General features: G+C 27.7%; 2 protein-coding genes across 10 annotated transcripts in view; one reads left to right on the plus strand and one right to left on the minus strand.

Annotated features, from left to right (window-relative positions):
• Positions 1-25: 25 nt before the first annotated feature.
• Positions 26-10,283, plus strand: LOC105672268 (alkylglycerol monooxygenase-like). Of its 8 annotated transcripts, none has more exons than XM_067352801.1 (12): positions 26-235; positions 685-734; positions 3,505-3,605; positions 5,766-5,884; positions 5,967-6,131; positions 6,207-6,361; positions 6,444-6,547; positions 6,763-6,925; positions 6,984-7,135; positions 7,315-7,449; positions 8,831-8,947; positions 9,609-10,283. In XM_067352801.1, exons 2-12 carry the CDS (start codon positions 731-733, stop codon positions 9,885-9,887), a joined length of 1,494 nt encoding a protein of 497 aa, XP_067208902.1. In that variant the 5' UTR covers positions 26-235; positions 685-730; the 3' UTR covers positions 9,888-10,283. The 8 variants fall into 8 exon arrangements, with proteins under 8 accessions (XP_067208902.1, XP_067208903.1, XP_067208904.1 ...); XM_067352802.1 differs by having other exon boundaries at positions 26-217; XM_067352803.1 differs by having other exon boundaries at positions 27-235; positions 685-700.
• Positions 10,224-12,097, minus strand: part of LOC105672208 (ankyrin-3-like) — a 31,069-nt gene continuing 29,195 nt past the window's right edge. For both annotated transcript variants that reach the window (XM_012366984.2, XM_012366985.2), the window contains exon 28: positions 10,224-11,643. The gene's annotated coding sequence lies outside the window, so the exon portion shown is untranslated. The remainder of the gene's footprint in view (positions 11,644-12,097) is intronic.

Raw genomic sequence — 12,097 nt, forward strand, 5'->3', positions numbered from 1 at the left:
GCGACACCTCAAGATGCGAGTTGAGCCAACGATGGTTGTCCATTAAGACGGTTGTTCATGTAACATCGAGGATGCGGTAGTGCAGCGAGATGCTTTGCTCGAAGTTGAAAATTGCAAATTCACATTATAAGCTCTTTAAATTTTATTAAACATAGACTGCACGAAAATAACAACACCAATATAAATAACTTATATTTTGACGATCAAAGTGATACAGGTGAAACAAATATATTGGGTAAATATTTAGAATTACACAGTCAGGCTCCGATTATCTTAATTTTCGCATATATTATCAAGACCATATAGTCCTGTGTAACAAAAACAAGATTATAGCCATTGCTCATTATTTATTAAAAAGTTATAAATAAAATAAGTTAGAATTATACTGCCTACATTTACCCAAAATAATTTTTTTTCTGGCATTGTCACAAATGAATATCATTATCCATATTAATCAATTTGATTTTTGCTCAAAAGTTAAGCATATTGAAATCTCCACACACACTGTTTTCTATTGTTTTCAGTTATTTATATTTATTTTACATATCAATGAACTTTATTCTGATTTTATCTTATCTTAATTGCATTGATAAATGTTTTTAAATTGATAAGTTTCTAGAAAGATTTGAAATCTCGCTGATATATGAGTTTCTAATTTTTTTATAAATGCATGTTTCTTTACAGATTGGTCTCACGAAATGTACATAAAAGAAAACCTAATTTCTGAAAAATGTGTAATGTATTTTTTGTTGTTTTATACGTTACTGTTTGCAAAAATATTATATTGAAAAAATTACATTAGCTTGAAATAAACGATTTTCAAAAAGCCATACAAGATGCTTATTGCAGAAAACAAATAATGCAATTAATTCTTGAAGAAAAAATTGTAACTTAATGTATATTTTAATGACGCTACTGTTACCACACGTCATTCAGATGAAGTTTCAAGCTTACAATTAGCATACTTTCGCATTAAAGTTCATGAATTGCACAATCAGCACGAATAAATGAACTGTTTACGTTCTCGATGTCGTACAAACTATTTTTAGTGAATGGCAGATGTTTGCTCTGCGATGGGTATTAATCTCATACGATTCTTTATATTTCAAACATGATTTTCTTCCATAACAATTGAAGATAAATGTAAATATGCATAAAGCCAATACAAAAGAAAATTTCTTGTAAAAACATATTTATGTACATAACGCATAAATAATTTTTACTTTATCGAGTCTCAATGTATTGGATAAATTAATTGTTTTGCTTCATCAAAGATAAAAAATTGTTACATATTCTTATTAAGTTTTATTCAAATCAAAGATTATGTGATTATTTTTTATCTGATTAAATATATTCAATTATTTTGAAAATTAGGAGTGTTCTGATTATCGATTCAAATCGTTAACTTTAAACTAGAACTTTAGATTGTCTTTTTAGATTTGAAGATAAATATATTCGAATATAGTTCGAATTTGAATCAAGTAAAATGACAAAATAAAATGAGGCGATAAAGATTCCTTTTTTTCTCTATTTATTTATTTGTTATAATTGGAGTTATTAATTACTAAAAATTATGAAAATTAGAACACAAAGATATCTAATTGTTTAGACTAAACATTTTTAAATTAAAATGTTCTCTAATAAGTTTTTAACAAGCTAATTTTTTTTCGATTTAATTTATCTATCTTTTTTTGTAGAAAACTTGTTTTAGTTTTTACAACGTAAATATGTAAAATAATGGTGAAACAAATTCGATCTCATATAATTTGATCATGAATAAAAACAAATGTTCCACAAAATCTCTTATCAAAGTATTATAGAAAAAGGAACGTGATTGTACAGCTGCTTTATAAGCCTTCAACATATTTGATTATTGATCTCTCGTGAATTGAATGAATAAATTTCATAAAATTTAATTTTTTTAAAGTAATTCGGAAAGCCTTTTATTTCTGCTTGCAATATATTTATAAAAATAATTTTTATGTAATAGATATTAATAAATTTTTTAATAAATTATTAGTGCAAAGTAAGGCTATTGAAAAAAGTACTTTTATTAATTTTTAATTCTTTCAGATATATTTTTGTCGATGCCCTTTTTTTCGCACTGAATTAAGTAAATAATAATAAATACTTGAACAATGTGTTATTTAAGACAAAGTACATAAAAAATTTTTAATTTTTGTATTTGCATACATCCATATATCGCGCCTTTAAAATGTATATTCTGTTCGCATGCGTTGATCTAACTCGACTTATGTAAACACACAGTGGCGCATCCAAGGGGGGGGTTTTGGGGGTCAAAACCCCCCCCCCCCCCCGAAATTTTTAATATGCTCTATTTTTTTATTAACTCAACAGCAAAAAGTAAAAAATCTGTAGTTAAATAAAATGCGTTCAAACATTTGTATTTTTTGTCTGTTTTTAATTAGAGTCACAATTTTAATAATTTAAAATTTACACCAATATCCTTGCACACAAATAATTGATAGCCTCTCCAGCTATACTGCTGTTCGAACGTATATAATTTCTATTTTAGGATAATTTTATATTGCACACTAAAAAATATAAAAATGTTACATTGTTTAATAAAAAATACAATTTATTTTTATAGTAGCATAATTATAAATTGATATTGAGTTTTCTTCGTTTTTCGGCCAATTTATTTATAATAGAATCAACTGTTGGAGTCATATAATTGTATATGTGCAGGAGGGTTAAACCATTTAACCTGTTTTCTGATGTTGAACTTCTTAAATAATTTTTTAACCGACGTAATGTGGAGAAAGATCTTTCGTTCTCTGCGATAGTTACAGGTAGTATCGCTAATATATGTAGCAGTATCTTGATGTTTGGTAACATGTCATCGTCACAATGTTTTAAAGAGCTTAAAGTATCTTTTGGCCATTCTTGCTGAATCCTTTCACGATATGAATATCTTAAAATAGAAATTATATACGTTCGAACAGCAGTATAGCTGGAGAGGCTATCAATTATTTGTGTACAAGGATATTGGTGTGAATTTTAAATTATTAAAATTGTGACTCTAATTAAAAACAGACAAAAAATACAAATGTTTGAACGCATTTTATTTAACTACAGATTTTTTACTTTTTGCTGTTGAGTTAATAAAAAAATAGAGCATATTAAAAATTTCGGGGGGGGGGGGGGAATTTGGGGGTCAAACCCCCTCCCCCCCTTTGGGTGCGCCACTGTCTTGACTTTTGGTCATATTGTTTCATTTTGTGTGTGTGCGCGCGCGCGTGTGTGTGTGAATTTTAAACCCCCCCCCCCCAAAAAATAACTTGAGTGCGCCACTGTAAACACACATGTATTCCACACGCGATTAAACTGACACTGCATGTTACTCGGGACGCTCGCTTACTTGAGATGCTGTTAAAAAAAGTATAACTTATTCTTGTGGCTTTGTAATTTACGTATATTTGTGAGTGTGGAAAATGAGTGTAAATTATATTATATTTTTATTAAATTTGCTTGTTGAAGCAGTCGACTATTTTTTCAAACACATTGGAAAACTTTGGTATCTTGTTAGTCCTAAGGAGACGATTTTTGAATTTCCTCATGAGGTGCCAGACTATCAGCAACAGGTAATGTTATCAAAATAAAAAATAAGAATAAAAGAAATTAAATAAATGTTTGAGGGCTCTACAAAATTTAAAATAATATTAATCTTAGAGAATCACAAAGCCAAAGCCAGATGTAGAAGCTTGATCATTTCAATCTATTCTTAATGAGTAAATGAGGCAAAACATATTCAAGAGTCTTCGATTGTTGAGGACAATCGTCATTGAACTGTCGTCGAAGACTCTTGAATATGTTTTGCCCGATTTCGTTCTTTGCAGTCTCAATATTGACCGTTTAATATTAACAAAATGACATTGTAACTAAATTGACGAAAAATAGGCGTAGGGGTATAATTAAGTTAAATCATGTACTGAAGATGGCCAAAAGACTGGCCGAAACGTGTACTCATTAAGAATAAAAGGAAATAATCAAGCTTCTACATCTGGTTTTGGCTTTGTAATCCTCTAAGATTAATATTATTTTAAGAGAAATTTTACACTTGCAGAAATTTATTTAATTTTACGAAATTAATTTACATCTAATTTTTTTGTAACAGTATTATAATTAGCATTAGAGCAATCTTAATCAATAATTTAAAAATTCAGATAATTTATCCACTTACTCAAAAATATTATTATTTACAATTTAGATAAATTTACATTGAGAAAAAAATTAATATAAAAGGTAATACTTTTTTTATTAGATAAGCAAAATTTGATTTAATTAAGTAGTACAGACCGGTATGATATCGAGTTAACCAACATTTTTTGAATAAATATTTAAATTTAGTCAGTATTACTAATAATTACAGATAAAAAAAATTAACATATTGTTAATTTCTGTTTTTTAACAGACTTGTGTAATTTTTGTATATATATATATAAATATTTCTTCAAATTATTATATCTTATCAATATCTTATTTCTTAGAAAATGAAACAGTACTCGCATGTACAGATAGTTATATTTGCTTTTAGTAGAAAATATTATATAAGTATATAATAAAAAATAAAGTTTTTTATAGAATGTTATTCTATTTTAGAGAAGTTTGACTGTACCAGTATCATTATAAAATAAAAATATTTAAAAGAATAATAAAGAAATAATCTTTACATTTTACACAATGTTATTTCGATAGATTTAATTTCGTTATTGCTCACGTCGTGCTCAGTTGATATATAAAATTTTATATAAACATTCTTTTGGTTACCTAATATATTATAATGTATTTTGTATAGAATAAGCACACACACAGAAATAATTTTAATTGTATGATAATAGTTGTATAATTTTTTGTTTAATAATTGTGTATTTAATATTAGAAGTAATCTATATATAAGATTACAACTAGTATTTGGTGGTCGAATAGCTTGACAATTTGGATCTCGAGATCAAAGAACAGATAATTTGCAAGCTATATTTAGAAAGTTAAACTATTCGGAATTATATTTTTTGCATCTAATACATATTTATTGTGAATTTATATTATGTATTTATTCAATTTTGCAGTAGATAAATACGTTGAATACTTCCTTGTATGTACATGATATATTTCCTTACGGATTCATATCTATTTTTTTTCTTTGATACATTTTAAAATAGATTCTATGAATATACAGCATAAAAAATATTAATGTTAATAAAATGACATCTACATAAAATTTGACAGAAACGAGAAGCCATTTATTTTCCGTTTGCAATGCATGTTATTTTTACCTTAATTTTCTTTTTATATCCGAGCTGCTGAAATTTGCATACATTACAAAGTGATATTATAGATTAATTATTGCTTACGTTCGAATTGTGCGAACTCAAAAGTGAAATACTTTTACTTTGAACACGCAATGCGTTCAAATTTTTGTAGCTCTAATTGAACGTTTCTCTGGCGAATAGTCTTTATACAATATTGTTACACAACTTAAATAGCTTTTATACAATTCTTCCTTCAAATTTATTTGAATGCAATTTGTATTTAAGTAGCATAAATCATGTCGAACGCATCGGAAAAGTTCCGTAAATTAAATGCAGCTGGCTTATTAGGAACACGACAAGCTAGACGAATCGTTAACGAATCGTATGCACTATTCTTATCGCATTATTCGTATGCATTATTCTTATCGCAGTTTTCGAATGTTGTAATGTTATTTAAAGCAACACAGAAAAATTAATTTTTGTCATTTATAGATATGGATGCCATTTTTTCTTTTGTTAATTTTGGAGCAAATAATATTAAGAAAAAAAAAATTCCGTTTGAATGATCAAGTGACATCGTTATCTCATTGGATACTGCATGAAACTGTCCGGTGAGCGTAAAAATTTATTTATTACCGTCTAGAGAAATAAATACAATCATATTTACTATAAATATAAATATATAATATACAGGGTGTTCGTAAAGGTTGAGACTAAATTTATACAGTGTGAAAAATATTTGCTTTTTGACTATTTTAGTACTTATTTTAATACTTACATACACAAATATAATAACAAAATAAAAAGTACAAAGTATGAAAAAGATAATTTTAGATTAAATCAATATGAAGTAATAAAGTAAGTAGATATAAAATGTAAATATAATAAACTTTTGTATTGTTTGACAATTTAAAAAAACTGTTGATTTTGCAGAATTTTTTCACGCGGTGCCGAATATTATATATACATCATCATTCACGAGAGATTTAGTAAAGGATGGAATTTACCTTGGGACTCATTATGGACATGGTATATTACTTTCATCGTTGTGGATTTTTGCTATTATTGGGCACATCGCAGTAATCATGGTTAAAATCTTATTTATGTATTCGCCATGTTAATATCCAGCTTCTCTTTACTTCTCTCTTAATTTAAAACGTCAATTTGCAGAAATTCACTTTTTGTGGGCATGTCATCAAGTGCATCATAGCAGCGAGGAGTTCAATCTCGCGGTCGGTCTGCGACAACATATTTTACAACACTGGTGCAACTTTGTGAGCATTCTGTGAAATTTGTTAACAAGCGTTAATTTTGACTTTAGAAAAAGACGTTAATAGAAGATGTCAATTAGCTGACTACTGAGACAGTATCTAAAATTTAATTAAAATAAATTAAAAACAATTTATAAATTTTAATTATATCGCCTGATAATACATGAACACACTTTTCTAGCGTTATAATTGCGTTTTAATATATATTTCTTTTGCAGGCAGTTTATTTGCCTCTCGCCATTTTTATACCTCCATCGCATTTTATGGTCCACAACCAATTCAATTTGATATATCAATTATGGATACATACAACACTCATCGGTGATCTCGGACCGCTCGAATTGATTCTTAATACACCTAAGCATCATCGCGTTCATCACGGTAAATTAAACATATAGCGCTTTTTCTCAACTTATATTACACACTTTTGTATTTGCAGGTTGTAATCTTTTCTGTCTAGATAAGAATTATGGAGGTGTATTTATAATATGGGATCGATTATTTGGTACATTTCAAGAAGAACAACAGAAAGAAGAAATAATTTATGGTTTGGTGGTTAATCCTAACTCATTTAATCTGATTTATCAGCAGGTGAAAATTTTTAAAAATAAATATTTATATACGTTATTGAGTCTAACAAATAGTATTTGGAAAAATCAAACTTTATGTATACAGAATAATTTACGCAATCGGACCGAGTTCTAGCGCCTGTTATATAATAATTCAAATATTAAACTGTTACTAACTATTTTTCCTCTGTAATATTGCAGATATTTTATTTGAAGAGTGTAATTCAGAAAAGTATAAGTATGGTTACTTGGAGTGATAAATTTGCCGTTTTTTGGAAAGGTCCTAGCTGGTTTCCAGGCGGACCACGCTTGGGTTTAGATACATTAAAAATAAAGGTAAGGTAATGAAAGTTCTTATCCACTCTTAAAAAAGGCATGAAAGATTGATACTCGAATGTATCGAAAGTATTGTTGACGCTTTTCCGCGACGCTGATTGGTTATCGCGATTATTCTGACAATTTGATACTTTGAGAGCGAAGCTTATTTTGACGGTTATTTAAAATAAAAAAAATTGTATTAAATATTTAGATTTCATAATTATTAAATTACTATAATAAATGCGCGCGCGTAGCACGCGCCTGAATTGTCCCGATCGGGTGTAATCATCAGGACCCGATCATTCTTGCCTGATCAGTTCCATATCGAGACCAAATTAATATTTTTACTCAGGACCCGATCGGGTGTACTTATCGGGACCCGTTCGGGTGTACTGATCGGGACCCGATCGGATTTTTTGATCGGGACCCTATCGGGTTCCTGATCGGGACCCGATCGAGTTTTTTGATCGGGACCCGATCGGGTTTCTGATCGGGTTCCTGATCGGGACCCAATCGGATTTTTTGATCGGGACCCGATCGAGTTTTTTGATCGGGAACCGATCAGGTTCCTGATCGGGACCCAATCGGATTTTTGGTCGGGACCCGATCGGGTTTTTGATCGGGACCCTATCGGGTTTTTTGATCGGGACCCGATCGGATTTTTTGATCGGGACCCGATCGGGTTTCTGATCGGGACTCTTATTCTTTATCATTCTTTTTAAATCTCTGTCATCCTAATAATTCTCTCAGAGTATTTAATTCAGTTTTTTTACATTCTTATCCAAGGAAATATTTTTTTATTTTATTCTATTCTTTTTTTATTTTTTACCATTGCTCATATATTCTTATTTTTCTATATCCTATCCAAACTCTTTTCCCTTTCTTCCTCGCTATCTCTTCCAGTTTCTATCTCATTCCTCTTTCCTTTCATGTTCAATCTCCCATAATTCTTTCTGTCCTGCCCTTTAAATTTTTCTTTCTATTCAGTATTTCCTTTTATTGCTCTTCATTCCTCAGTCTCACTAATACTGTCTTTCTTCGCTTTTTTACATCCTCTCCTATTCTTTGTATCTCTTCTATATTTACCTTTGTTGCTACAATCTTAAGCACCTTCTCTATCGCCTCTTTTCTTTTCCCTTTCTTCTATCCCTTTTATGAAATTGTTCTTTCTCTTTCTTCCCGTTTTTTTATGTCTATTTTCTTTTTAATTTCTTTTACTTTGTTTTCTATTGTCATATTTTCCCTCCTTCCCCTTCTGCCTTGTTTTCTTTTATTCCTTCTTTCCTTTTCCATTCCAATTCTTCTACTCTTTTTATTAGTAATACTTTTAATATATATATACACAAGTGGATACACGAGTGGATATTTTAGTAAAATATATTACTTATTTATTTTATAGGTGAAACCTAGAATCATATACGATCCCTTTATACCAAGATGGCAAAAAATATACATTGGTATACAATTTTTAACGGTTTTTTTCAGTCATTATCAACTACACAATCTATTACATGAGGTATGTTTTTAATATCATTCCTTTTTTGTTGAATTTTATACACGTATATATTATAAAAAAGCAAATAAATTATAAATATAGAGAAAATAGCAAAGAATAACAATGAATAAAATTCCTTAGAAACATTAAAAAGATGTAAATATATAAAATATACAAATATAAAAAATGTAGAAGTACTACATAAAAATTTGAAAAATAAAACCTTTACATCAACAAACTCTGAAACTTCTGCTTTGGCAGTGAGTTTGCAGTTTGTCGGTGACAAAGATAATGACAAAGCTTAGGGTAGGCAAACGGCAAGATTTTCTTTCGAAAAACAAAAGAAATTTCTTGCGCAAATAAAGCATTATACTAAAAGTACAAACGATTAGATGTTTAAATGTATAAATAATAACTTTCACAATCGAGATAGTAAAGTATATAATTTTAATCAAATGTGTACATACATATTATAATTAATTTTTATTAATTTATTTTTAATAATTTTTTTAAACATTTAATATTAAACTTTTATTAATTTAAAATGTTACGATTTTGACACAAATATATTTTACATTGAATAACTCTGCTTGCCATAATTTATTATAATTACACCTATCAATTGAAATTATATGAATTGAACATTTTAATTTATCTTCACTTACTTCAACTCTGATTTCAGAATTTATATGACTATTGGATAATATTTGCAACGGTAAACAATTTAATCACTCTTATCAGTATAAGTTTGCTGTTTGATAAATGTAGACTTATATATCCTAGTATCATTGAACTCGTGCGCTGTATCGTTTATTTGTGTTTTGTGCCTGCAACAAATCATGATAATTTAATTGACTATTGTACGTATTGTATACAGGGATTTAATTTGATTTTTGTTTGGTTACCTTATTTCATAAATAAATTTTTTACATATATATACATGTATATCCGCAACATATAAATCGCAAACATGTATATGTTATCGAAAATTGAAAATCTATGTGATAATTTGAAACACTGCATATAAAAATCTTAAAAAACTTTTTTAGACCAAAATATACAGATCTACTTAACGTATTAATGCTAATTTTAGCCTTGAATTTTAATTTGTAATTATATTGAGTTGGAAGTAGTGTAAACTAAAATAAGATGGATATTAATGCAAAAAATACAATAATTACATGATAAATTTAATATAATCTGCTAATGAGAAGAGCTTTTTTAACCATTAATGCTACATGTGTAATAGCAAATTATGTTAATTATATTTTATAGGAAAAATAAGTACGCATATAAATTTCAGATAATGCACAGATGTATATTTTCATCTTTAAGGAAATAAATTTTTCAAATAATACTATTAACTTGTAATAATATACATATGTTAACATAATTGTTAATGTTGTAATCCTATTCTATAAATAAAACTAATATAATAAATAATCAAACAGTGTTGAATTTTTAAAATAGAAGTGTAAATACTTTTACTGTCTTTCGTAATACGTACGTCCTAAATATTATATTCGCATATAAAATTTTCTGTTTAAATATTAATATTATCTGTCTCTTTGTGAATATACGCTACAGGTAGCATGTTGTATTTTTGAGTTTTGCAGATATTGTTTGAAATTATTACACAATGTAAGGTATGTTAAATATATTATAAAATTTTACGAAAGCGCATCCACAAAGACATCTCATAATCAAAACGTTTATAAAACACGCTACAATAGATACACGTATGTGTGTCGTACGTATTATATAATATACAAGTAGAACATGTGTAAGTAGCATTTTAAAATATACGTTCAAAAATGCAACATAATATATGTAAAGACTCCAAAAACAGTTAAGCAAGATTGTCTGCGTTTTTTAACCCTTTCATTCCCAAATTATTTAATAGCTACAATAAAATGTTTGTTCGTATTTTTGTGCACATTACATAACAAATAAATCATAAAAAATTTTGACGTTTTAAAAACGTTTAAGAATTTTTTTTATTTGTTACTATTTAGCAACAAAATTTTATTTTTATTGCAACCATGTACAATAATTTGCATTGTAAAGTTATTACACACAAAAAAAATCTTTTTTCTTACTTTTGATATTGCTAAATCTGTTTAAAATATTTTTAAAAAATTATTATTTTTAAACATTAATTGCATTTAAAATAACTCTTGTCATCATTCGATGTTGTGACGGCAAAAAATGAAAGATGATAATATTCTAACATTTTATTGCGAAATGTGTAAATACATATCAAAATACGTGTTAGAGTCATGTATACAAGACTAAAAAGCACTAATACATATTCACAGATATAGAAATATAGATGGCTATAATATTTTATTTCATAATTTTAAATACTTAGCCATATGACTACAGTGGGAATGAAAGGGTTAAACAATTACAGCAAGAATCATTACAACAAATATGTCTGTCCAACTTTAATAATGATAAACAAGCAAGCATCACCGACTTTCTTATCCCGCGCAACAATATTATATTTTAAAGAATAGCAACTATTTTATTTAAGCATAATATAAATGCTTTCAGAAGACATCGCATAAAACAAGGACAAATGTAATATTATTTTGTATATCCACAAGTTTTTTAGTACATTATATTTAATATCGTGTTTTACATGTAAAGCTTCTTGAGTTATTCGGTAATATAATTATGAAATCGTAGCAAAGCCCTTCTTGATGGTCCGCTATCTATAATACAAAATAAAATGTAATTAATCTATCGATGATTATACATTTAGACTAACATTTAATGCTTTTTAGCACTATGATATATCAGTTTTAATACGGTTTATTTTGTAAGAATATGATTCACGCCGTACATACAAAATCCAATTTGTTTCTTATTACATTTTAATTCTTTCATTACGGCATTTGAGCAAAATCGAACATCTTCTCTTTCCCCAAAATAATCAAAGTTTTATATATAATACATATGTATAGAAAAGTAGAAACACTAGAATGGAACAAAAAAATGTTTTAAGGGGAGAGAAAATGTTGTCCGATTTTGCTCAAATTTTGCACATAGTTTACTGCATATGAAAGGCAACTTTTCCTCAAGTTCCACCTTAATGAATATATTATTTAATTAATTAATTAATTAATTAATTTTATATTTATTACATAAGGCTTTATTTATTATGTA

This window comes from Linepithema humile, chromosome 4 (assembly GCF_040581485.1).
Source record: "Linepithema humile isolate Giens D197 chromosome 4, Lhum_UNIL_v1.0, whole genome shotgun sequence".
Taxonomy (NCBI): Eukaryota; Metazoa; Arthropoda; class Insecta; order Hymenoptera; family Formicidae; genus Linepithema; species Linepithema humile.

Coding starts and splice junctions, on each gene's coding strand:
- LOC105672268 (XM_067352799.1), top strand. CDS start 3,456: ATGAGTGTAAATTATATTATATTTTTATTAAATTTGCTTGTTGAAGCA. Junction 3,606..5,765: donor TGCCAGACTATCAGCAACAG/GTAATGTTATCA, acceptor TGTCATTTATAG/ATATGGATGCCATTTTTTCT. Junction 7,136..7,314: donor TTAATCTGATTTATCAGCAG/GTGAAAATTTTT, acceptor GTAATATTGCAG/ATATTTTATTTGAAGAGTGT.